At 55.9% G+C, this 21,901-nt stretch overlaps 1 protein-coding gene across 1 annotated transcript in view; it reads left to right on the top strand.

The window, feature by feature from the left end:
• The window catches only part of ADAMTSL2 (ADAMTS like 2), a 43,541-nt gene extending 25,544 nt beyond the window's left edge, over window positions 1–17,997 (top strand). The window contains 11 exon segments of the mRNA XM_078616050.1: window positions 1,239–1,493; window positions 1,496–1,574; window positions 3,601–3,832; window positions 5,610–5,713; window positions 6,666–6,792; window positions 7,181–7,394; window positions 8,260–8,415; window positions 9,176–9,343; window positions 9,991–10,167; window positions 12,035–12,179; window positions 13,628–17,997. Of these exon segments, the coding sequence (XP_078472176.1) occupies window positions 1,239–1,493; window positions 1,496–1,574; window positions 3,601–3,832; window positions 5,610–5,713; window positions 6,666–6,792; window positions 7,181–7,394; window positions 8,260–8,415; window positions 9,176–9,343; window positions 9,991–10,167; window positions 12,035–12,179; window positions 13,628–13,746 (1,776 nt within the window). The 3' untranslated portion in view covers window positions 13,747–17,997.
• The last annotated feature ends 3,904 nt before the right edge of the window (window positions 17,998–21,901 follow it).

The following is a 21,901-nucleotide window of genomic DNA, read 5'->3' as shown; positions in this document are numbered from 1 at the left end:
GGGTGGTGGGGTGCTGATGGGGTGGTGCTGATGGGGTGCTGCTGATGGGGTGATGGGGTGGTGGGGTGGTGGGGTGCTGATGGGGTGGTGCTGATGGGGTGCTGCTGATGGGGTGATGGGGTGGTGGGGTGGTGGGGTGCTGATGGGGTGGTGGTGATGGGGTGCTGCTGATGGGGTGATGGGGTGGTGGGGTGCTGATGGGGTGGTGGGGTGGTGGGGTGCTGATGGGGTGGTGGTGATGGGGTGCTGATGGGGTGGTGGTGATGGGGTGCTGCTGATGGGGTGATGGGGTGGTGGGGTGCTGATGGGGTGGTGGGGTGGTGGGGTGGTGGTGATGGGGTGCTGATGGGGTGGTGGGCTGGTGGGATGGTGGGGTGCTGATGGGGTGATGGGGTGGTGGGGTGGTGGTGATGGGGTGCTGATGGGGTGCTGACGGGGTGGAGGGGCGATGCAGCGGCGATGCGATTGGCGGAAACCATCCCACCGATTCGGTTCCCCAGAAAAGCAGCGGACTGGTGGCGAGGTCGTGGGTCCCATCCCCACGGTGACGCGTGCCGCTCTCTGTGTGTCTGGAGTTTGCGTGCCTCTCTCTCTCTCTCTGTCTCTCCTCGTGGTCGAGGGGAGTTTTCTCCGGGGCCTCCGGTGTTTCCCTCCACAATTATAAACACGCGTTCAGAGTATGTGGCTGCTATACATTACCACGTGATGAGCCACTTCGTTGAGCTGTCATTTGTGGCCAAGTCGCATCTGGAAAAGAGCTACGTAGCTCAGCAGCGCTAAACCTGGTAAAATAAAAGAGACCAGCTGGCAGCAGCAGCAGCGCCTCACCACCGGGCTCCTGCTGCTGCTATTGCTGCTCCTGCTGCTCCTGCTGCTCCTGCTACTGCTGCTGCTGCTCCTGCTGCTGCTGCCTGTCTGTCTGTGGTGCCTCCTGCTGGCGCCTCTCGCCCCCCCCCCCCTCTCTCTCTGTCTCTCTCTGTCTGTTTCTGAGAGCGAACGGCACCACTCAATGGCGGCGGTGCCATTCCAAGTTGATACCACCATCATCACCATCATCACCATCATCACCACCATCATCATCATCACCACCATCATCATCATCACCATCATCATCACCATCATCACCGCCACCACCATCATCATCATCACCACCACCATCATCACCATCATCACCACCACCATCACCACCATCACCACCATCACCGTCGTCGTCATTGTCCCGCCTGCCCGCCGCCCAGGAGGTGTCCCTGGAGCGAGGAGCGGGCGGCGCTGTGCACCTCCTGGTGGACAACTTCGTGGTGGCGCGCGAGCGACCCCCGCCCAGCGGCAACGACATCGGCGAGCGCCGCGCCGCCGCCGCAGCCGCCACGGCCGCCCACTCCGTGGGGGGGGGCACCGCGGCGGCGTCCCGGGGGGGGCCGGCGGCGCGCGCCTCGGCCGCCCCCCTCCCTGAGCCGCTCACGGCCAACGCGTCGCTGGCCTCCGCCTCGCGGGGGGGGGGCGGGGGGGGGGCGGCTCCAACATCGTGGCCAACGGCTCGGTGCTCGGAGCCGCCAGGGCACTCTTCGTATCCGGTGAGTTGGGTGAGCGAGTGGGTGAGCTAGTGGGTGAGTGGGTGAGTGAGTGAGTGGGTGGGTGGGTGAGTGAGTGGGTGGGTGAGCGAGTGGGTGAGTGGGTGGGTCGGTGAGTGGGTGGGTGGGTGAGTGGGTGAGTGGGTGGGTGGGTGAGTGGGTGAGTGGGTGAGCGAGTGAGTGAGTGGGTGGGTGGGTGGGGGAGTGGGTGGGTGGGTGGGTGAGTGAGTGGGTGAGTTAGTGGGTGAGTGAGTGGGTGGGTGAGTGAGTAGGTGAGTGAGTGGGTGGGTGGGTGAGTGAGTAGGTGAGCGAGTGGGTGAGCGAGCGGGTGGGTGAGTGGGTGGGTGAGTGAGTAGGTGAGCGAGTGGATGAGCGAGCGAGCGAGCGAGCCGGGAGCGGTAGTACCGTGGTTAGCGAGCAGCGCTACAGAGCCCGGCGACCCGAGTTTGATTCCCGCTCAAGACAAATTTCTGAACTGGTCCTGAACCTCCTCTAGGTCGACTCAACCTCAAACGAATACCTGGTACGATGTGTAAACATCGCCACCAGGGAGACAAAGGCGGCCGGGCGTGGTGCTGGCCACCCACCCGCTCGTGTGGCGTTCCCCGGCCGTCATCGGTGCTCGCTCACAGCACTTGCCTCAGCGGTGTGTTCAGGCTACACAGGGGGTCTTTGTCTTGTTGTCATGGCATAGTGCGGAGTAGTGGGGAGCGCAGGTGGTCCATCTGCCAGTCGTCTCACTCATTTAGCCAACAGCACCTGGAGCTGTCCCGTGACCTCCTGCCAGTGAGCCTTCAGCACCTGTCGTGGCCTCAACGCGTGCCCAGCCTGGCAACACGCCCCCCGGTGACTTCACCGCCGCGGAGTGGCGCGAGCGGTGGGAGTGTAGATTTGTACACGCCGGGGTCGTGCCGCCCTCCTGGCGCAGTGGGGGGGGAGCGCAGCTGCGCCCCGTGACCTGCCAAAGGTCACGGGCCGCTCGACGTGGCCTGGCACCGGGCGCCGCGAGGCACGGCACCGCCAGTTGGCGCCGCAACGCCGCTGATGTTGTCGGACTCACGTGGCCACCCGCTGCGTAGTCCTTCCTCCCCCCCTCCCCGCAACTCCCATGGGCACGGGTGGCCACGTACGGTGCAAAAGAAGTCCAACATAGACGCATGCGAGCGGCTTCCCTCGGGCCGCGTGGGAGAGTCCGGCACACGCGTTCACGTCTCCGTCACAGCGGCTCGCCCCCAAACAAGCCGCCTACTTCGTGGGCAGGTCTTCATCGTGAGCCCGAAGCGCCTCTCTCCCATCCCTCACGTCTTCTCACGACCCCCTCACCCCGACCCACCTCCTTCAGACGTTGCGACGTGGAACCGAACCCCTGCCTTAATCCCCATTGAATCCCCCCAGCCAACCCGGTGCTTGCCGCTCGAACGCACCATCAAGTGGCTGTCCCGCCTGGCCAACGGGGATTGTCCCGGGGACAGCGATGATTAGCCAGTGAGTTGACGACGGATCGTCATCGATGTCCTTCACGTGCGTATGCTGAACTTCTTTTTCACCGTACGTATACAGCCGTGCTCACCTGTGGGGCTGGGCCAAACAGGCACAGCGTGGTGGTCTAGAAAAGTGGGCCCCACGCCTTAAAATAAAGTAATAAACAATGTTTATTTCAATGTTTATGTTACCAGGTACGACCCACTGAGATATACAGCTCTTTCTTCGGAAACGACATGGCCACAAATGCTCGCCCAACGAAGTGGCTTATCATCACGTGGGAACTTATAGCAGCCAAAAAACTCTCAACGCGTGAACGTTGATTTTAAATGTGGAGTGAAAAACCCGGAGGACCCGGAGAAAATCCACACCAGCAAGGGGAGAGAGACACGCAAACTCCAAATATAGAGCAGCAGGCGTCAGGGTCGGGATCGAACCCACGACCTCCTGCATCCCAGGCGAGGTAGTCAACATCTCGGCAGCGCTCGCAGCGCTCGCCCCAGCAGTGTGCGACAAGGCCACGCGTGGGCCGCGTGTCTCCGTGCAGTGCGCAGGAGTCGGCCTCTCTCCTCGCTCGCCGCCGGGGGCCGCGGCTCGGAGCTGAGGAATGGGACGAGGGCGCTGGGCCTCGAGCGGGCCGACGGAGGAGGATGGGGCCCCAACGCCCTCACGCTGATGTCCTCCGCCAACACCAACCGCAGCCTCGACAGAGCAGGAGGTCGCCCGTCACGACTCCAGCGGCCTCCCCAGCGGCCAGCCGAGGCCTCCGAGTCCGAAGTGTGAGAAGTGATCTGACGCCCCGCTCGCCCGCTCGCTCGCCCCGCTCGCTCGCCCGCTCGCTCGCCCGCTCGCCCGCTCGCCCGCTCGCCCGCCCGCCCGCTCGCTCGCCCGCTCGCCCGCTCGCCCGCTCGCTCGCCCGCTCGCTCATTCACTCAGAATCAGAATCTTTATTTAGACTGGAGGAGGAATCCGATGAGCTGTAAAGCTCTTTTCACAGATGTCCAGTCGGGGCACGTCAGAACGTTACAACAACAAGTCACTTTAAAATATACAAATAAAACGAAGCTATGTTTTATCTTTCCACTCAGTCGCCTGTTTAGGAAGTTCACTCGTTCCGCCACCTGTTGAGTCATTGCAATCATTCACCCGTTTCGTCATTCACTAATTCATTAACTCACTCACCTGTTTACTCATTCACTCATTCATTCACTAACTCACCTGTTTAATGATTCACTCATTTATTTCTCCATTTCACTTTTCATTCACCTATACAATCATTCACATACGCACTCACTTGTTTAATTATTCACTCATTCATTCACACGTTTGATCAATCACTCACTCATTCATTCCTTGACTAACTCACCCGTTTGACTGTTCACCAATTCACACAATGGGGAGACCAAGGCAGCCGGGCGTGGTGTTGACCATCCACCATCCCCCATCGTGTGCCGTGCCAGCCTTCATCGGTGCTACTCGCACACACGGCATGCCCCCACATTCTATGAAAGGCTGCACAGGGGATCTTTGTCTTTATACGTGAGTTTGTTTGTTTGTCTGAGAAACTTCTCATGCACCGCGCGTAGTTAACCGTGCTAATCAGAGGTGCGGGTAAGGACAACAAATCAAACACAAACAGTTCTAAATTGTTTAGTTTTCAATCTAGACGATGATTTAAAAGTGCATAGCTCCAATGGCTTCCTAACATCGGAAGGGAAGAGCGTTCCAGACGGCCGCAGAAGCGCACATGAAAGCGCCGCGCGATGCGGTGACCGCCGCCTTTGCTCGATGGCAGCAGCCAAGAGCTGCTGCTGCCGCTGCTGTGAGGATGACGACCGGAGGAGTTGACGTGATGATGATGCGTTGTGCTCCTTGATGAGTAGCTCACAGATACTGGCTATGACTCTGCACGTACGCCGGCGGATCAATCGCGATGGAAGTTATCGTCTCGGTAGAGCCACCATGCATCACTGCCCAAATATTAAAAAGTGGTTCCCTACCAAGGTGGCCGGGTGTGGTGCTGACCACCCACCAACCCCTCTTGTAGTGCCGTGCCGCCCTTCACAGCTGCCACTCGCAAACAGCGCTTGCCCCGACAGTCGATAGAAGGCTACACAGGAGGTAATATTTGTTGGTAATGTACAATGTTGATTAACTGTGAATAACCCAAAGAATAACGGACATCCACTGTAATTATTTATATGGCTACATTACCCCCTCCCAACCCCTGTGGGTCTTCGCTCCTGATTGGCTCACAGGTGACGACGTCACGTGCACCCCTCTATTTAAGACGAAAACAGGAGGGGGATTTCTCCACAATTCTGGCTGTCGCCTGATGATGCTGGTTGCAATGACATGTAGAACGTCACGGCAACTTGCATTGCAAATGTTGTGGTGGGTTCACTCTCCAAAACGCAACCGTTGTTGTCAACTAGTAACCACATGGCACGTCTTGTTGACTTGATAGGCCGTGTCGGGTGGTGGTGGCGGGTTTAACGACGCACACATTTACATTCACGCGATCTCACCCAAAACATCTTTGCCTTTGTGCGGCAGCAACGAGTACGAGCTGGGCGCGGTGGAGCACGACATCAGCCTGGCTGACATGTACCGCTGGAAAGTCTCGGCCTACGCTCCCTGCAGCTCCACGTGCACCACAGGTGACGCCCGGTGGCCCCGGAGATCCTCGCTCACGACTCTCCGTTCTCGGGGGGTGCCGGCAAGGTTTTCGCAGTCGGGGGGTGGCGGGAGGGGGGGGGAACGTTGCTGGCCGCTGCGTGCAGTCACAATTGAGTAATTTGCGGTGTCGTTTACCGCGGTGCCTCCGTGCAGCCTAATGGCTGAAGCGCTGGCTGGACACGCGGTTGAAATCCGGCAGGCCGGCCTGGTGATTGCTGCGGGCGGATTGTCCGTAAGATTCGCGCCGTCCCCTTCACGGTGGAGGTTCAAAATTTCGTCGTGTCATAGAAAAGAGAAGTCCATTGTGTGCCAGAATCTTTGTGCGTATGTGTGTGTGTCTCTGTGTGTTTGTGTGTGTGTCTGTGTGTGTGTGTGCGTGCCTGTCATCTCGGTCATCTCGGTCAGTCGACCCGTGGCACCTGGGTCTGCCCCGTGACCTCCTGCCAGCGGGCGTTCGACACTTCACGTGGCCTCAGGGTGCACATGGCCTGGCACAAGCGTCGTGGTGACGTCACCGCCACTTAGTGGCGAATGGCGGTTGTTGTTGTTGTGTGCGTGCCTGTGTGTGTGTGTGTGTGTCTGTGTGTGTGTGTGTGTCTCTGTGTGTGTGTGTCTGTGTGTGGTAGTGTAGAGGTAAGCCCGCTGCGTTATGAACCCGGCGACCCGGGTTAAATTCCCGCTTACGGCCACCACCGGTGACGATTATCTGAACCGGTCCTGGGCCTCCCCTAAGTCGACTAAGCCTCCAATAAGTACCTGGTTGGGTGTGTAAACATCGCCACTGGGGAGACAAAGGCGGTTCGGCGTGGTGCTGGCCACCCACCCCCTCGTGTGCCGTTCCGGCCTTCATAGGTGCTCGCTAACAGTACTTGCCCCAACAGTCTGTTAAGGCTACACGGGGGATCTTTGTCTTGTGTGCGCGTGCTCCTTCAGGCATCTCGACGTCGTACGCCGTCTGCATCCGCTACGACGGCGCGGAGGTGGACGAGTCGTACTGCGACGCGGTCACGCGGCCCGAGCCCACGCGCGAGTTCTGCGCCGGACGTGAGTGTCAACCAAGGCAAGCAGAGCTCCCTCTCCCTCCCCCTCCCCGCTCTCCCCCTCTCCCTCCCCCTCCCTCCCCCCCCTCTCCCACCCTCCCTTTGCCCCCTCTCCCTGCCTCCCCTCCTCTCCCACCCTCCCTCCCTCGTTTCCCTCCCTCCCCCCTACCTCCTTCCCTCCATCTCCCTCCCTCCTCTCCCTCCCCTCCTCCCTCCCTCCCTCCCTCCCCCTCCCTCCCTCGTCTCCCTCCCCCCTCTATCCTCTCCCTTCCCTCCCTCCTCCCTCCCCTCCCCCGCGCTGCTTTGTTTCCCCGCGCTCCACCTGCGATCGCTTCCTTCGCCAAGAGGCCCCCCCCCGGCCCACCGCCTGAAACCCCCCTCCCTCCCCCCCCCTCCCTCCCCCCGCAGGTGGGAGCACAGCCGCTGGAGCGAGTGCTCGCGCTCGTGCGGCGAGGGGGTGCAGTTCCGCTCGGTGCGCTGCTGGCGCATGCTGGCGCCGGGCTTCGACAGCTCCGCTTACGAGGAGCTGTGCGAGGCGGCCGAGCTGCCGCGGCCCGCGGAGCGCAAGGCCTGCCGCTCCTCCGGCTGCGGCCCCCAGTGGGAGACGTCCGAGTGGTCCGAGGTGCGGGCGGCTCGGATGCGCGGACTCGGCGGGGTCATCGTCGCATGGCTGTCAGCCCCTGTGCGGTTGTTCCCCGATTCTTGTGCGGGAGAATTGAGTCTTCGGGTCCATGCGGCGTACAGCCGTCTGTTTGTTTGTGTTTCTCCCTTGTGACGGGACGTTGTAGGATGAACGTTGAGATTTACAAGGGGCACGGGATGACCAATAAGGTCTGAATTGGTCTGTAATGAGGTAGGGCACTGATAAGGGGTTGACAAGGATGGGATCGAACCGCCGACCTCCTGTGTACCGAGCGAGGTAGTTGACATCTCACCACCATGGCGCCAGCGGCAGCGCTCTCGCCGCTCGTTTGCGGAGGTTTTCGCCCGGTTCGAATCCCGCAGGCCGCCCCGGTTATTGCCGCGTGGCGTCTCGAAAGTGAACGCCACGTCGCCGTTGGCTTGGCGCTAGCTTCGCTAGAGAAACGTCATATTCTTTGGTTCTTTCGGTAAAGTCACGTAGATATAAAATAATAAAATAAGAGTAAAAAAAAGAATACATTTACATTTTTTATAAAAAACTAAAACTCACGCGTGCCAGCAACATGGTCCAAACTTGCCAGGTAAAGAAAACATTTACACTGCAAAGTCCTGAGTTGGAGAAACGCACAGCAGGAAACGTCACCCACCCCCCCTCTCCCCCTGGCTGGGAGACGAATGGCAGCTTGCGGACCACGTGCTGCGCCACGCAGGGACAGCCGCTGCTGCAGGGAGACCCTTTCAAAAGTCGTTGATATGAGATGCTATGTAATTCGATTATCCTGTGTGTGCCGTGTGTACTGTGCGTGCCGCGTGTACCACGTGTGCTGTGCCGTGCGTGCGATCAGTGCTCGGCGCGCTGTGGTGACGAGGGGGAGATGCGCCGGGAGGTTCGCTGCTCGGCGGACGAGCGGCTGTGCGACGCGGCGTCGCGCCCCGCGGCGGCGCGCGACTGCACGGGGACTCCGTGCGACCGCCGCTGGAGCACGTCCGAGTGGGCTCCGGTGAGCACCGTCACGTCGAGCCGCTCCACCGCTGCACCACCGCTGCACCACCACACCACCACACCACGCACCACCACACCACGCACCACCACACCACACCACGCACCACCACACCACGCACCACCACACCACCACACCACGCACCACCACACCACCACACCACCACACCACGCACCACCACACCACGCACCACCACACCACGCACCACCACACCACCACACCACGCACCACCACACCACGCACCACCACACCACGCACCACCACACCACGCACCACCACACCACCACACCACGCACCACCACACCACACACCACCACACCACGCACCACCACACCACGCACCACCACACCACGCACCACCACACCACACCACGCACCACCACACCACGCACCACCACACCACGCACCACCACACCACGCACCACCACACCACACACCACCACACCACCACACCACGCACCACCACACCACGCACCACCACACCACGCACCACCACACCACCACACCACGCACCACCACACCACACACCACCACACCACGCACCACCACACCACCACACCACGCACCACCAAACCACTACACCACGCACCACCACACCACGCACCACCTAACCACCACACCACGCACCGCCACACCGCACCGTGCCCGGTTGGCTACGCGGAGGAAGTAATCAACCCACGCACGTGCAAACTGAGCACGGAGCGACCGGGTGGCGGGTGTCGCGGCTGACCCTGCGCTCACGCCCCCCCCCCCCCCCTCAGTGCTCGGGGCCGTGCGGGGAGGGCACGGTGCGCCGCTACGTGACGTGCCGCAGCGCGGAGGGCAGCGTGCTGGGGGACTCGCAGTGCGACGCCGCCTCCAAGCCGCTCGCCGTGCACCCGTGCGGCACCAACTGCCCCCCCAGCTGGCTGGCGCAGGACTGGGAGGAGGTCGGTCCGCACCCCCCCCCCCCTCCTCCTGTCGTGCGTCTGTCCGTCTGTCTGTCCGTCCGTTCATCCATCAACCGTCTGTCCGCATGCCGATCCATCCGGCTCTTCCACGGCATCAGCACAATTATGAACCCGGCTGTCTGTCTGTTTGTCCATCACGTCCGCCTGTTCGTCCTTCTGCGTGTCAATACATTTATCTGGCCCGTCTGTTTCAGTTAGTTCATCCGTTCGTCTGTCCGTCTATCCGGCTACCTGTCCTCGTAGCCTGCTCATGATGACCGTCCAAGCAACCACCTGTGTCTAAGCCACGGTCACCCCAAATCTTCCCCCAATCACCCTGTCCTGAGACCCCGAAAATCGGTATCTTACGAATATTTTACGGAGAAAATTCCACCCATTGTTTCTTTCATTAATGTGGGAAGGGGGGGGGGGCGCTAATAAACAAAAGCTTTGTGCCAGTTTGTTGATTGCGCTCTGTGGGAGCCACACCTCTCAGGATGCTCCCACTTCGTTCACCGACCCCCAATACGACCCGCCATTTGAAGAACCACCGATGTTATAACATTTACAGATTTCATCGTCGTCGTCGTCGTTGTTTTCATCGTTACTATCATTCTCGGCGTGGCCGTCGCCGTTCTCGTCGCCAGTGCAACGCGACGTGCGGGCGGGGCAAGAAGACGCGCCGCGTAATCTGCGCCGGCACCGTGAACTCGGCGCTGCGCGAGTTCCCGCCGCCCGAGTGCGACGCCGGCACTCGGCCCCAGGAGGAGGCCTCCTGCTTCCAGCGGCCGTGCTCCAAGTGGTTCACTACTGCCTGGTCACAGGTCAGAGGCGCGCGAGCGAGCGAGCGTCCGGTCATCCCCGCCGCAGCAGCGGCTTTGTGGCTACGCCGTCGAACGGAGACGGTCGCCGCATCGCGCGGCGCTTTCAGATGCGCTTTTGCGGCCGTCTGGAACGCTCTTCCTTCCGATATGAGGAAACCGCTGGAGCTACACCACTTTTAAATCTCGATTGAAAACTAATTTCTATAGAACTGCTTTTTTGCGTTTAGTTTGTTGTCCTTCCTCTGCACGTTTGGCTACGTACTGTGCGAAAGAAGTTCACCGCGCTGTCCATACAGAGCGAGGGGACGTGCACTGCACCTCCGGTCAGGCTTTGTGTACCGCAGGGGCCACCGCTGCCCGGGTACACGGCGTGTGGCGTGTGGCGTGTTTGGTGTGTTGTAGAGGTTGCACGCTGTAGTGGCCGGTGTGGTGCGGGGGATTATTTGCATCGTAGAGGTTTTGGTGGAGGCAAAGATGAGACATGGCACACCAGGGGGTTGGTGGTGAGCACCACGCCCAGCCGCCTTTGTCTCCCCAGTGCTAATGTTTACACACTGCACGGGTACTCATTTAAGGCTGAGCCCACCTAGTGGAGGCCCAAGACCCGTTCAAATATTCGTCAATAATGTTGGCCGTGAGCGGGAATTAAATTTGGGTCACTGGGTTCGTCGTGCAGTGTGCTGACCGCTGCACGGAGTGTGGCAGGCGGGTGCAAGTGTGTGTGGGTGTTCGCGTGGCTTCCACTCTGCGTGAAAGCTACCTGGCCTGTCGCTCCACGCAAAGCTCCAGGTCATCTAAGCCACAATTATTCCCTGCCTTCTCTTCGCTTGTGAAACGAGGACCCCTCTAAAGGAACATCTGCCCAAGTTTGATACATTCACAGGCTGGCCTGCCTCCGATCCATCCTGGGTTTAACCAGGCTGGATTGTGTTAGCTCGCAGATTCTTGACAGATCTGGACACAATTCCATCAGTGAGGTCCATTGCCAGGCGAGGCCGCATTGCCTGGATCATGTAGCCCGTATGCCCAGCCACTGCATGTCCAAAGAGCACCTGTTTTGCTGGATAGAGGGGGTTAAACGGGCACGACACGAGTTAGAGAAGAAATGGAGCTGATGCGGTACAGGAGGATGTGGACTGAGTAGATTTGCTGATGATGGGTACCAGCAGTGCCACGATAGGCCTGTTTTGGAGGAGGCTCATGAAGGATGCTCCTAGGCATTGAAGGCAGTCGCCCTCCAGCAACAGCGGAGAGCAGAGAGGCGACGCTCACAACAACGAGCGGAGCGCCGGGCTGCTAAAACGCAGCAAGTTCGCACACAGCTGGTGCATCTGCCAGTCATCTCAGTCAACCCATGGCATCTGGGTCTATCTCCTGACCGCCTGCCAGCGAGCCTTCAATACTTTTCCTATTTTCACGGGGCACCTAGCCTGGCACAAGCGCCGCGGCGATGTCACCGACACTTAATGCTGAATGGCGGCCATTGTCGTTGGCGTGGACTGCGGCGTGCGGCTTTAGAGCGGCACCACGGTGGCTAGGAGATGTTAACTACCTCGCCTGGTCTACAGGAGGTCATGGGTTTGATCCCGACCCTGATGCCTGCTGCGTATTTGGAGTTTGTGTATATCTCTCCCCCGTGGTCACGTGAATTTTTCTGCCGCGTCCTCCGTTTTTTTTCTCTTTACACATTTAGAATGAACATCGGGCGTTTAGAGCATTTGGCCGCCAGACATTCCCGCCGCGATGAAGCCCGCTTCGCCACGCTGTCGTTCGCGATGGCCGCGTTCGCGTTACCCGGCTACAAGAACACGCGCCTTATACTAGTAGCAGTGATCGTTGATAGCGGCGTGTGTGCGTGTGTGTGCAGTGCAGCAAGACGTGTGGCACGGGCATCCGCGTGCGTGAGGCCAAGTGCTACCAGGGCGACGAGCTGGGCCAGGGCTGCGACGCGCTGAGCCGCCCCAGCACCAAGCAGAACTGCGAGCTGCAGGCCTGCCCCACCGAGGCCCCGGGTGAGCACCGCTGCCCCTTCTCACCCCTCGGCCTTCCCCTCTATTCCCTCGGTTGTTGTGTTTTGCTCTCCCCCCCCCCCCCCCACCGTCTTCACAATAATGACGACGACGATGATGTCGTCACGACAATGTCACCCCGTAAACGCGACGTCGCCTGGTTTTATTCGCTCGCTCTCACGGAGAGAGAACGGCTGAAACTTTTTGGCTTAGATTGCATGAATATAAATGTGTCATTAACCCACCACCCGACACAGCCGATTAGTAAGGTTCGTCACGTAAACAAAACACGCCATGTAGCTTACTACTTCAGCCCACCGGCGTGTTGGACGTTTCGCCAGTAAGTACATCAGCCGGCATCATCGGGAGATTTTTCCAGAACCATGGCAAGTTTCTAGCACCTCGACGGCCACGAGAAGCGGTTGACACAACATGCGCGGTGATCCTCCAACCCTCCCCACCTCCAACACGCTGCATCGCAGGCCACGTGCAGGCCCACCACCGCCTGGCGATGTGGGTAACGTCTTCCCGCCGCTCCTCACAGAGGCTGCTCGGGCCGTGGGCCACTCATTGGGTGTTCCCAACTGTTCCGTTTTCCCACCCGACGAAAAGATTCTCGCGACCAAACGTAGCGGTTTGGATCCGCGTCGAGCGTCTTCGGAATTAGACGCGCATAGTGAGGACGACGTGACGTCTACCACCGCGTGACGCTTGTTTATTTTGACGTCGTATTCGTCGTCATCGCCGCCTGTGCACGGTCGCCGAGGAAGCACACACAATGCGTGAAGGTCGCGGACACGCGGGGCGCCGCCGCTACCAACCATCAAGCTCAAGCGCTGCGGTCGTCTAATAAATATGAACCCTTTCCCATTCTCGAGACACCTGCAAGTCGCAGGGTGTGGTGTCCCGTTCACCGCCCGAATCTCGAAACGCGCAAGCCGCTCAGCGTTAATATGATTTAGAGAGGCGTAGCAGCGCCGCTGTTTTTAAAGACGTTGTTACTCACCGCAGAGAACCGTAGCGACACAACCGCACTCTACGATAGCTGGCGCCAGACTGCGCCGCACGCCCTCCCGCACGGCATTGTGGGAGCCTCGGCACGTCTCCAGGCCGATAGAGTCATTCGACGTACACGTACGTCATCGGAACAGAATCATAAGAAAAACTGATGACGTGCAGGTATGTCCTTTCCCATCGGAATGGGAAACGATTAAGGGGTTTTCAACCAATGCATGAGTGTGTATGCGTGTGGGAGGAAGCTCATGCACGTGAGGGTTGCAGCATTATCCCACAGAGAAGGGGCAGATGACGAGTCCACACTTTTGCTGCGCCGCCTTTCTTCTAACGTGGTTTACACGCCCACGACCGCGTCAAGAAAACGTGATTGCATATTGTCCTCACGTCGACGAATGGGGTAACCCTCGTGCGTGCGCGTGTTTATTTGCGGACAGACGACCGGTGTCAAGACAAGCCGACGGCGAACTGCGTCCTCGTGATCAAAGTGAAGCTGTGCGGCCACTGGTATTACCGAACGGCCTGCTGCCGGTCGTGCAAAAACAAGAACGTTTAAGCGCGCGCAGTGCGCCGAGTGGCGCTGCGTAGGCGCATCGCCCTCGGTGTCGGCCTCGGACGGATGCCAGCGCTCCTTTCCAAACAAACCACACCTCCTCCTCCTCCCCCTCCAGTCAAAAGCAAACGGAATCGTTTGCCCCAAATGTTGTCTTCGCCACCATTCCAATAGCGCGTGAGGCGATCGTTGCGAAGGGAGGCGCCACCATCCCCGCCGTCGCTGCTGCTGCTGTGATTGGCACACACTCAGCCCGCGGTGGTGTCCAGTCGTGGGGGCGGTTTGAGTACTGTCCCTCCCTCTACATCAGTCTGCCAGTAGGAGGCAGACGCTGCTATGTGGGTCGAGCCAAGGTCACTCCCAGTGGCAGCTGTCGCTCTACATCAGTCTGCCAGTAGGAGGCAGATGCTGCTATGTGGGTCGAGCCAAGGTCACTCCCAGTGGCAGCTGTCGCTCTACATCAGTCTGCCAGTAGGAGGCAGACGCTGCTATGTGTAATCCCAATTGGGCAATCTGCTGGTACATTTTCAAATTTGTCACATTTCCTGAGCACGCCGTGGGCACGCAATGTGCTACTCTGTTCGGAGGGCGTAACGGGATCTTGAACGTCCACTGAAGCGCAGCAGGCGGCGCGAATATTACGGTTAATGCGCCTGCATTGTTAACCAGGGCGGCCTGCCGGAGTCGAACCGCATATCTCTGCAACAAGCGGTAAAGGCGGCACCACTGAGCCATTTCACCACCCAATGTCCCGTGATGAACATGTATTTACGCTCTGCAGTAGGTACAGAATCATCGATAGTGGGATTGATACAACATTGTCCCCATAGGTGAATGAGTACATTGGTGGTGCTAATATAATTGTGGTCTTTCGACTTTAGTGGTGAATTCCACATTACTATAGCAAGGGCCGGTATTTCAGAGGTAACGAACCACTCGTGGCTAACCAACGATGGTACAAATACTGCGCATTTACCACTTGCACACATAGCCACGGAACAGTGGTGGTTTGCACATCTCAGCGACCGGCATTCGATTCCCGGCCACGGTTAACATCGGTGGCGAGCAATTTTAAAACTGGTCCTGGGTCAACCCCTTCAAACAACGCGCATTGACCAGCGTGGGGAAGTATGGTCAAACAACTCCCATGGCCATTACAGGCATGGGGGTAAGGCCTGCATCTAGCAGTGGATCGACAAAGCGCCGTACATTATAATTATTGTTTTGTACAGATAATTACACGCACGCGATGATGATAATGATGATGACTCCAGTTTCTGCCCTGCAACAGAAAGGGTGGATCTTAATGGGCATTCTCTTGGATAAATATTATTATAACACGTTAACATATATTCTGCTAAACACATCATTTAAAAACCATCGTTTGATATTCTACATTTGAACGTGAATTATTTACGTGAAAATTAGTCATTGGCCATTGCTATACATACATTTGAAAATTTTAAACTTGTTGATGTGAGAATTACGCATAGCCTCACACAGACCTGAGTTTGTGATTTCATTGCGTTCTCAAGAGTAGCGAGTTGATGTCTCAGCCCACTCACCAGTCACATAGAGACTCATAAACTCACATAGAGACTCATAGACTCGCATAGAGACCCATAGACTCGATTAGAGACCCATAGACTTACATGGAGACCCATAGACTCACATAGAGACCCATAGACTTGATTAGAGACCCATAGACTCGATTAGAGACCCATAGACTCACATAGAGACCCATAGACTCACATAGAGACCCATAGACTTGATTAGAGACCCATAGACTCGATTAGAGACCCATAGACTCACATAGAGACCCATAGACTCACATAGAGACCCATAGACTTACATGGAGACCCATAGACTCGATTAGAGACCCATAGACTCACATAGAGACCCATAGACTCACATAGAGACCCATAGACTTGATTAGAGACCCATAGACTCGATTAGAGACCCATAGACTCACATAGAGACCCATAGACTCACATAGAGACCCATAGACTTACATGGAGACCCATAGCCTAACATAGAGACCCATTGATTCACATAGAGACCCATTGACTCACATAGAGACCCATAGACTTGCATGGAGACCCATAGCCTCACATAGACGTGACTTTGTGATTAAACCGGGTTCTCGAGCGTAGCGAGTTGATGCGAAGGGATTTGCAGCGTGTGGAAAGGTCGCGTCTGGTGCTTTAAGAGCGCGGTCACGCGAAGGCAAGAGGCACCTCGTGAGACCTCTTCACGGGTGACTCGGAGCAGAACTGTGCCACGGTGAGCCCGTTATCCCGTTCCGGTGGCGTTCCCACGAAATCACGAGACCCCAACGACGCCGTTGCTCGTCACATTGCTCGGCCAATGCCATCGGTTCAAAGGTCAGCGTGACGTCTGGGCTCGGATGACCACTGATGGGCGGTGCTTATCACCCGCCCAAGGCCCCTGGGTCCGTGGGTGACAATTTCACATTTCTACGAGGCTACGATTAGGACAACCGCTGCCAGCTTCTCCGATTTTTGTTGCTGAACGACGCCGCCACGGAGCCTTCTGCGTGCCCCCCGAGGCACGAGGCGGCGTGACGGGAAGGTGTCCACGAACCCCCTCGTCGCTGGGGGGGCCACCCACCCACCCCCTCCACCCCCCTAAAAAATTAGTATAGAATTATATTCGTTCTTGTGCACATCGACTAAAAAAAAAGTTCCCTTTTTTTGTTTCTCTCTCTAAAGCCCTTGGAAAGTTGTCAGGTATCGTCCGGAGCCAGCATCGTCGTGCTCGTTGACGCTCGACAACTGGTGCTGTGAAACTGACGAGTGATGCACTGTAGGCGGATGTGTGCTGCATTGGTCGACACGATGGGAGTACCCACAATTCCAGGTGCAATAACCGAAGCCCCCCCCCCACCCCTTATCCACTGGCACTCGGATAATGGTTTACATTGGGGGGGTGGGGGGGGGTTAACAGCGGCGTCATTCGTGCAAAGTGCCAGATCAAAACGCTGCAGAGTGTTCTGTCGCGCCGAGGCCTGCGCCAGGAATCCACAGACGAGCGGCAAGACGGCCAGGACCGGCGCCAACAATTGCCCGAGCTCTGCCGTCCTACATTGGGATATTTGGCCAGCCTCCATTCACGAGCGTTCTGAAAGATGCCTCGGTTTCCGTGACCAGTGGGTGAGCAGGCCAACATCGATGGCGGCACTGGGCCCACGTGCCATGGCCACAGGCTCAGTGATTCTCTCCCCCCAGCAGCTCACGGGGAAAAAATCGTCAATTTTGTCATCGATTCTAAATGTTCCAGTTTCATACTCGGCTCATGGGTGGGGCTACCGGAGTAGTGGGAGGGGCTACCTGAGTAGAGGGCGGAGCTTCACGAGTAGTGGGTGGGGCTAGCATCGTGGTTGTGGGGGCGTAATCAGCGAGTGGAGGTGAACGTGAGAGAGACCATTCGCCCTGTGGGAGGAGATGGTGCTTGAGTGGCCAGAAATGTTGTAACTTTAGATCGCTAATCTTGATTTTAAGCTTTCATGACTGCAGGAATCCATACTCTTTGGTTCTTTAAGTAAATCATGTTTTCTTGCTGTGGTGTTCCCACCTGATTACGATTGCTTGTGTTGCGATCGAAACGTCGTGATTTGTTTTATTGTATCTTATATTATTTTATTTCTACCTACGTGACTTTACCGAAAGAACCAAAGAGTTTAGATCGCTACGCAGCAGAATTGTGCCTCCATCAATCAGTCCATCACTGGAGCGCAGTCGGCAAGGAGGAGAGAGTCTGGGTCACGTGTGGCTCTGCCAAGCGAAACACAAACAGGATCTCCTTCACCAAGTCAAATTACGTATCCGTCCATCAGCCTTACGGGGCCTCCCGAACCGATATTTTTCAGCAGAATTTGCTTGCGCGGGCATTCAACGAGCCCATGCCATGCTGACTGATGAGAATAAGAATGTCGATCCAGGCGAGGGTTTAGGCTGCTTCAACAAAACGCTACTGCAAAACGTGGGTAGAGAAATGCCCCATGGAGACCGATGGACTGCAATGTGCCTTGATTCATTGAGGTGGTGAAACATACCTTCGCGTAAGTCATTCGCATGAGAAATCGCTCGGAATCCACCACACCGGCACGTAACTAAATGCTGTAACGTCCCCCCCTCCCCCCGCGTAACAAAATTTTCTTTGTAAATGCAAAAGGTGACTTGCACGCACTCCTCCACACTGCGCTGCGGTGCCAATATTCTCACTTTAATCAAATGTTTGTAAGATAGGAGGGGGGGGGGGTAGGTGGGTTTGGGGGGGGGGACAAAAGGGTACAAACAAAACTCCCAGGCCTCGCACAAGAGAGGGCCCCGCGTGTAGTTGTGAATGAATCAATGAGAGGGCCCTTCCAGGAGCCTCCGGGGGGGGGGGGGGCCTTGGATGGGCACTGCACAGGCGCTGCTTGACCTCTGCTGTGCTGAACGCCTGGCTTCTGTGAATTGTGGGATTCCTTAGGATAGATAAATTTAAGTTAATGGCAGAATAGTGAATTTCAATGTATATTACATTATGAGCCATTAACAGTGTTGTAAGTTGTAACAAATATATAAATATATTTACGTGTTTGTTTTCCTTTCGTGCGTTCTTTTACCATAACGCAGTCAAATTAGGGCGTGCAATTAATGCAATGCAACAATGGTGACGGTTCAAAAAAAATGTGCTCATCATATATCTCTCAGTGACGTTCGTCCAATTGCATGAATGAATCCGATGCCACGTGTTATAGTTGGAAAAAAATTCTCACTGCTATGCGCATTGGTGCAGCGTGGAAGCTAATAACGCAGCAGCAATTTGAACGCGGTTACCCTGTCGAGAATTACAACTCAACAGCAGCCGTGAACGATTGCACACAATGTGGGTGCTATAAGTGGCAACAATACATGGCAACGTATTGCTCCATACAAACTTGATTTTAATTGACAACTTGAATCTGATATCTTGAAATTCAACACTTGCTTATAAGGGACAACCCAAAACATATATATGTGTTTCTGTGACGGGGAAAAGCTAATGACGTTCCATATCACGGTACTGTATACTGCTTGTGGTTTGAATGGTTGACGACCTGCGACAGTTTCCAGACAGAGCCGTTTACAAAGTGTTCAGATCGCTCTTGAAATCGTGCAACTTAAATCATCGCCTCTGTAGCTGCTTTGTCCACATCTTGAGCGAGTAGTTGCGCAAACACAGGGCGTGGCTGGGCGTGACTAATGTGTCTGGCCAGGACCCTTGGGAGCATCGCCCTTACCCTCTCCTGGTGACCTTCACCCCCCCCACCCCACCCATCGGGATTATAAGAGCCAATCATAGTTAGCAAATGCGCCCCACGGTGATGAAATGCGCCGCTGCAAATCGCTTGACAGATCGATGCTTGAGAAGCGTCTGCGTCTCTACCGTGAGCAGCACCAGCTCGTGCAACCGGTTGCGGAGGCATCCACGTGCAAGCGAATCGGTTGCATGCGCCCAATTTGCGCAGCTGATTATTTGCTCAGTTGCGGACCCGGCTTTTACAGAGATCCACATTGCACGACCCGTCGTGACGTTTAGTTCCATCGCTCAAGACGTTCTACTTGAAGGTGCATGAAAAGCAGAGACGCTTTGAACGTTTTTGGCTTTCGTTAAGCACCAGCTTTGTCAATGTGTTCAAAACACTGCGGTGTCATTGTTTTGGTGGTGCCTCCGATATTTCCCACGGTAAAATATTGTTTTTTTTTACCGCGGTGATATCACGAACTAAAATGTTGCGATACCCACAAATCTTGCGATTGCATTCCACAACAGTAAATTTGTTCTCACTGACAACACTTGTATCGGCCAGGTGACCCAGGCATGTCTCTGCAACACATTGTGTGATTGTATTTGGGTTGTCCTTTTAACTAATCGATGCGCCGGCATGCATTGGGTCGTGGGCAACTGCATTCTTCAATACGAACCGTGTTCTCGTTTCAATTAATTGCCTCGCGTCCGCAACTGGTGCAGTTTAAACAAGCAGCCTGCAGCAAGTGATACACCGGTATAAATGTCGCTGACAATTTGCTGTATGGCATTGACAGGCCTAATCGGAACCCAAGCCATAGCATGAATGCTTGGGTGCACACGCAAATATTTAATTCCACGTTCACCGATTCAAACACATTTCTCGATGTATCGGTGATTTGTTAACTGCTGGTGCTCACGATGTTTTTTTTTCTGTCGATGGAACTGTCTTGACAAATGTACAGACCCATCAGATTTTTTCACACACAGTGGAAACATGCTTACAAGCTGTAAACTTGAACTAGAAACTGCATACTTTGAAGAACTGTGTCACGTGTGAATTTTTAAAATGTGTTGAAGCTATGCGAGCCCACTCTGGGTTGCCGGATGGAAATGTCATGCACAAAACAAGATTTTTGTGTTACGAACACCTCTTTTTTCCACTGCACACCCGATCCGAGCCAGTGCCGAGCCAGCCCGGTGCAGCTTCGGGGGGAGCGCCCCGGTTGTTTTTCCACCGCAGAATCCGAGCTGCGCGGCTGACATCGCATGTTCGTTGAGCCTGACGTCGGCATCAACTCGTTCATGTGTACCGACTTTAGTGCAGAGTAAAGATGAAAATGATGATAACCCCAAGGCCGTGGACCTGTCTGGCCAACAGCCTCATTCCGGTGTCTTGCGAGGCGAGAGTTTCATACCGTGAGGGTTCCACGCCCGCTCGGCTCGGCTGTGCCAGTGGAAGAAGGGGGCGTTCCAACGCGACCATGCGACTTGTACTTTACCAACAGAATTTGAAATATTGACGCGCATGACTGCGCCGTTTAAACAAAAAATGCCATCAGCAGTGGAATACAATCCATCGCAACCGGTTTAACGGATAGCTGAACGGGTTGGTACTGTGAAAGATGCCTGGTCCCGAAACGTAGCCTCTAGAAATGTACCCATGTCGTTTGAAAACACTGATTCTGACTGTTGACGCAAATTCGAAAGCGAAGGCTCCAGCATCCTGTGCATAAGGCAGTTCGACCTGAATGTTGGCATCTATTCGCGTGCAAAACAAACAAAAAACCACATCGCTCAAAGTCGAACATATCAGAGGCGGCTGACAGAACTTGGCAACGGCGGTAGGCGCAGCCACGCGTGGTCCCCAGCGTGGCCTTGCGAGTTGGGCCACTTCAGCTTGTCGCGATGCCCCCCGCAGCGGTGCTCGGCACGTGGCCCAGCCCACCAGGTCACACGTGGACGATGCGTCATGAGGTTTTTATTTTATTTGTTACGCTTCCCGATGGATAATGTTTGTGCAATGTGGATACCATGTTTGTGTAGAGTATACCATTTTTTTTTTACAAAATGTTACGGGAAAAAAATATGTGTGCTGTATCAAGAGATTTAGATGAAAAATATTAAAATATATCAACTCGGTTGCCTATGCTAACAATCATATGTAAGGTTTATGACAGTATTTGCTGATGTCATAGCATCTGTTCCAATGTGGTTTTAAATAAAAAGGAAATGTCTTATATTTAAAACTTGTGCAGAGGATGCACCTCGTTCCCCACGGGCTGTTTATTGTCGCCAAGAACACAGCAACACGTGTGGAGTGAAGTCCGGAGTGAGCCCGATGTGCTGCATCACATTCCCTACAACCTCATCCTCAGCCTCCTTGAACCTTCCTCACTGAACCTGTCCCCTGAGCCAATTAAACCCTCCATCTGCAAACGGGTTAAACGAAACTAGTTTTATTTGACCAGTTAAGACCCACTGAGCTGTGGAGCTCTTTGTCAGAACTCAGAAGCGACCTGACCACAAATAACAGCGAGATCAAGTGGCTTGTCATGCGGAAATGTATAGCGGCCAAATACTCGAAATGCACGTTGATTTTAAATGTGGAAGGAAAAATCGGAGGACCCGGATACAAATCCTCGCGAGAGAGTGGGAGACACGCAAATGGGGATGTCGAGCAGCGTCCAACGGTCGACACGAGACGGGAACTTACTTGGACATGGGCCACAAACGAGATTCGCAGTTCATCGGATTTCGATAGTCGGGGAGGGGTGGGGGGGTTCTGTGGTAACTGTCGCAATTTAACAGGCGAAACACAACTTGAGCGGACGTTATTTTTGTGTGAGAGGCAGGGGAAAGA

Source organism: Lampetra planeri, chromosome 49 (genome assembly GCF_965212315.1).
Source record: "Lampetra planeri chromosome 49, kcLamPlan1.2.h2, whole genome shotgun sequence".
In the NCBI taxonomy this organism is placed as follows: domain Eukaryota; kingdom Metazoa; phylum Chordata; class Hyperoartia; order Petromyzontiformes; family Petromyzontidae; genus Lampetra; species Lampetra planeri.
Note: the sequence above shows the minus strand (reverse complement) of the source record. Positions and strands in the feature narration are given on the sequence as shown.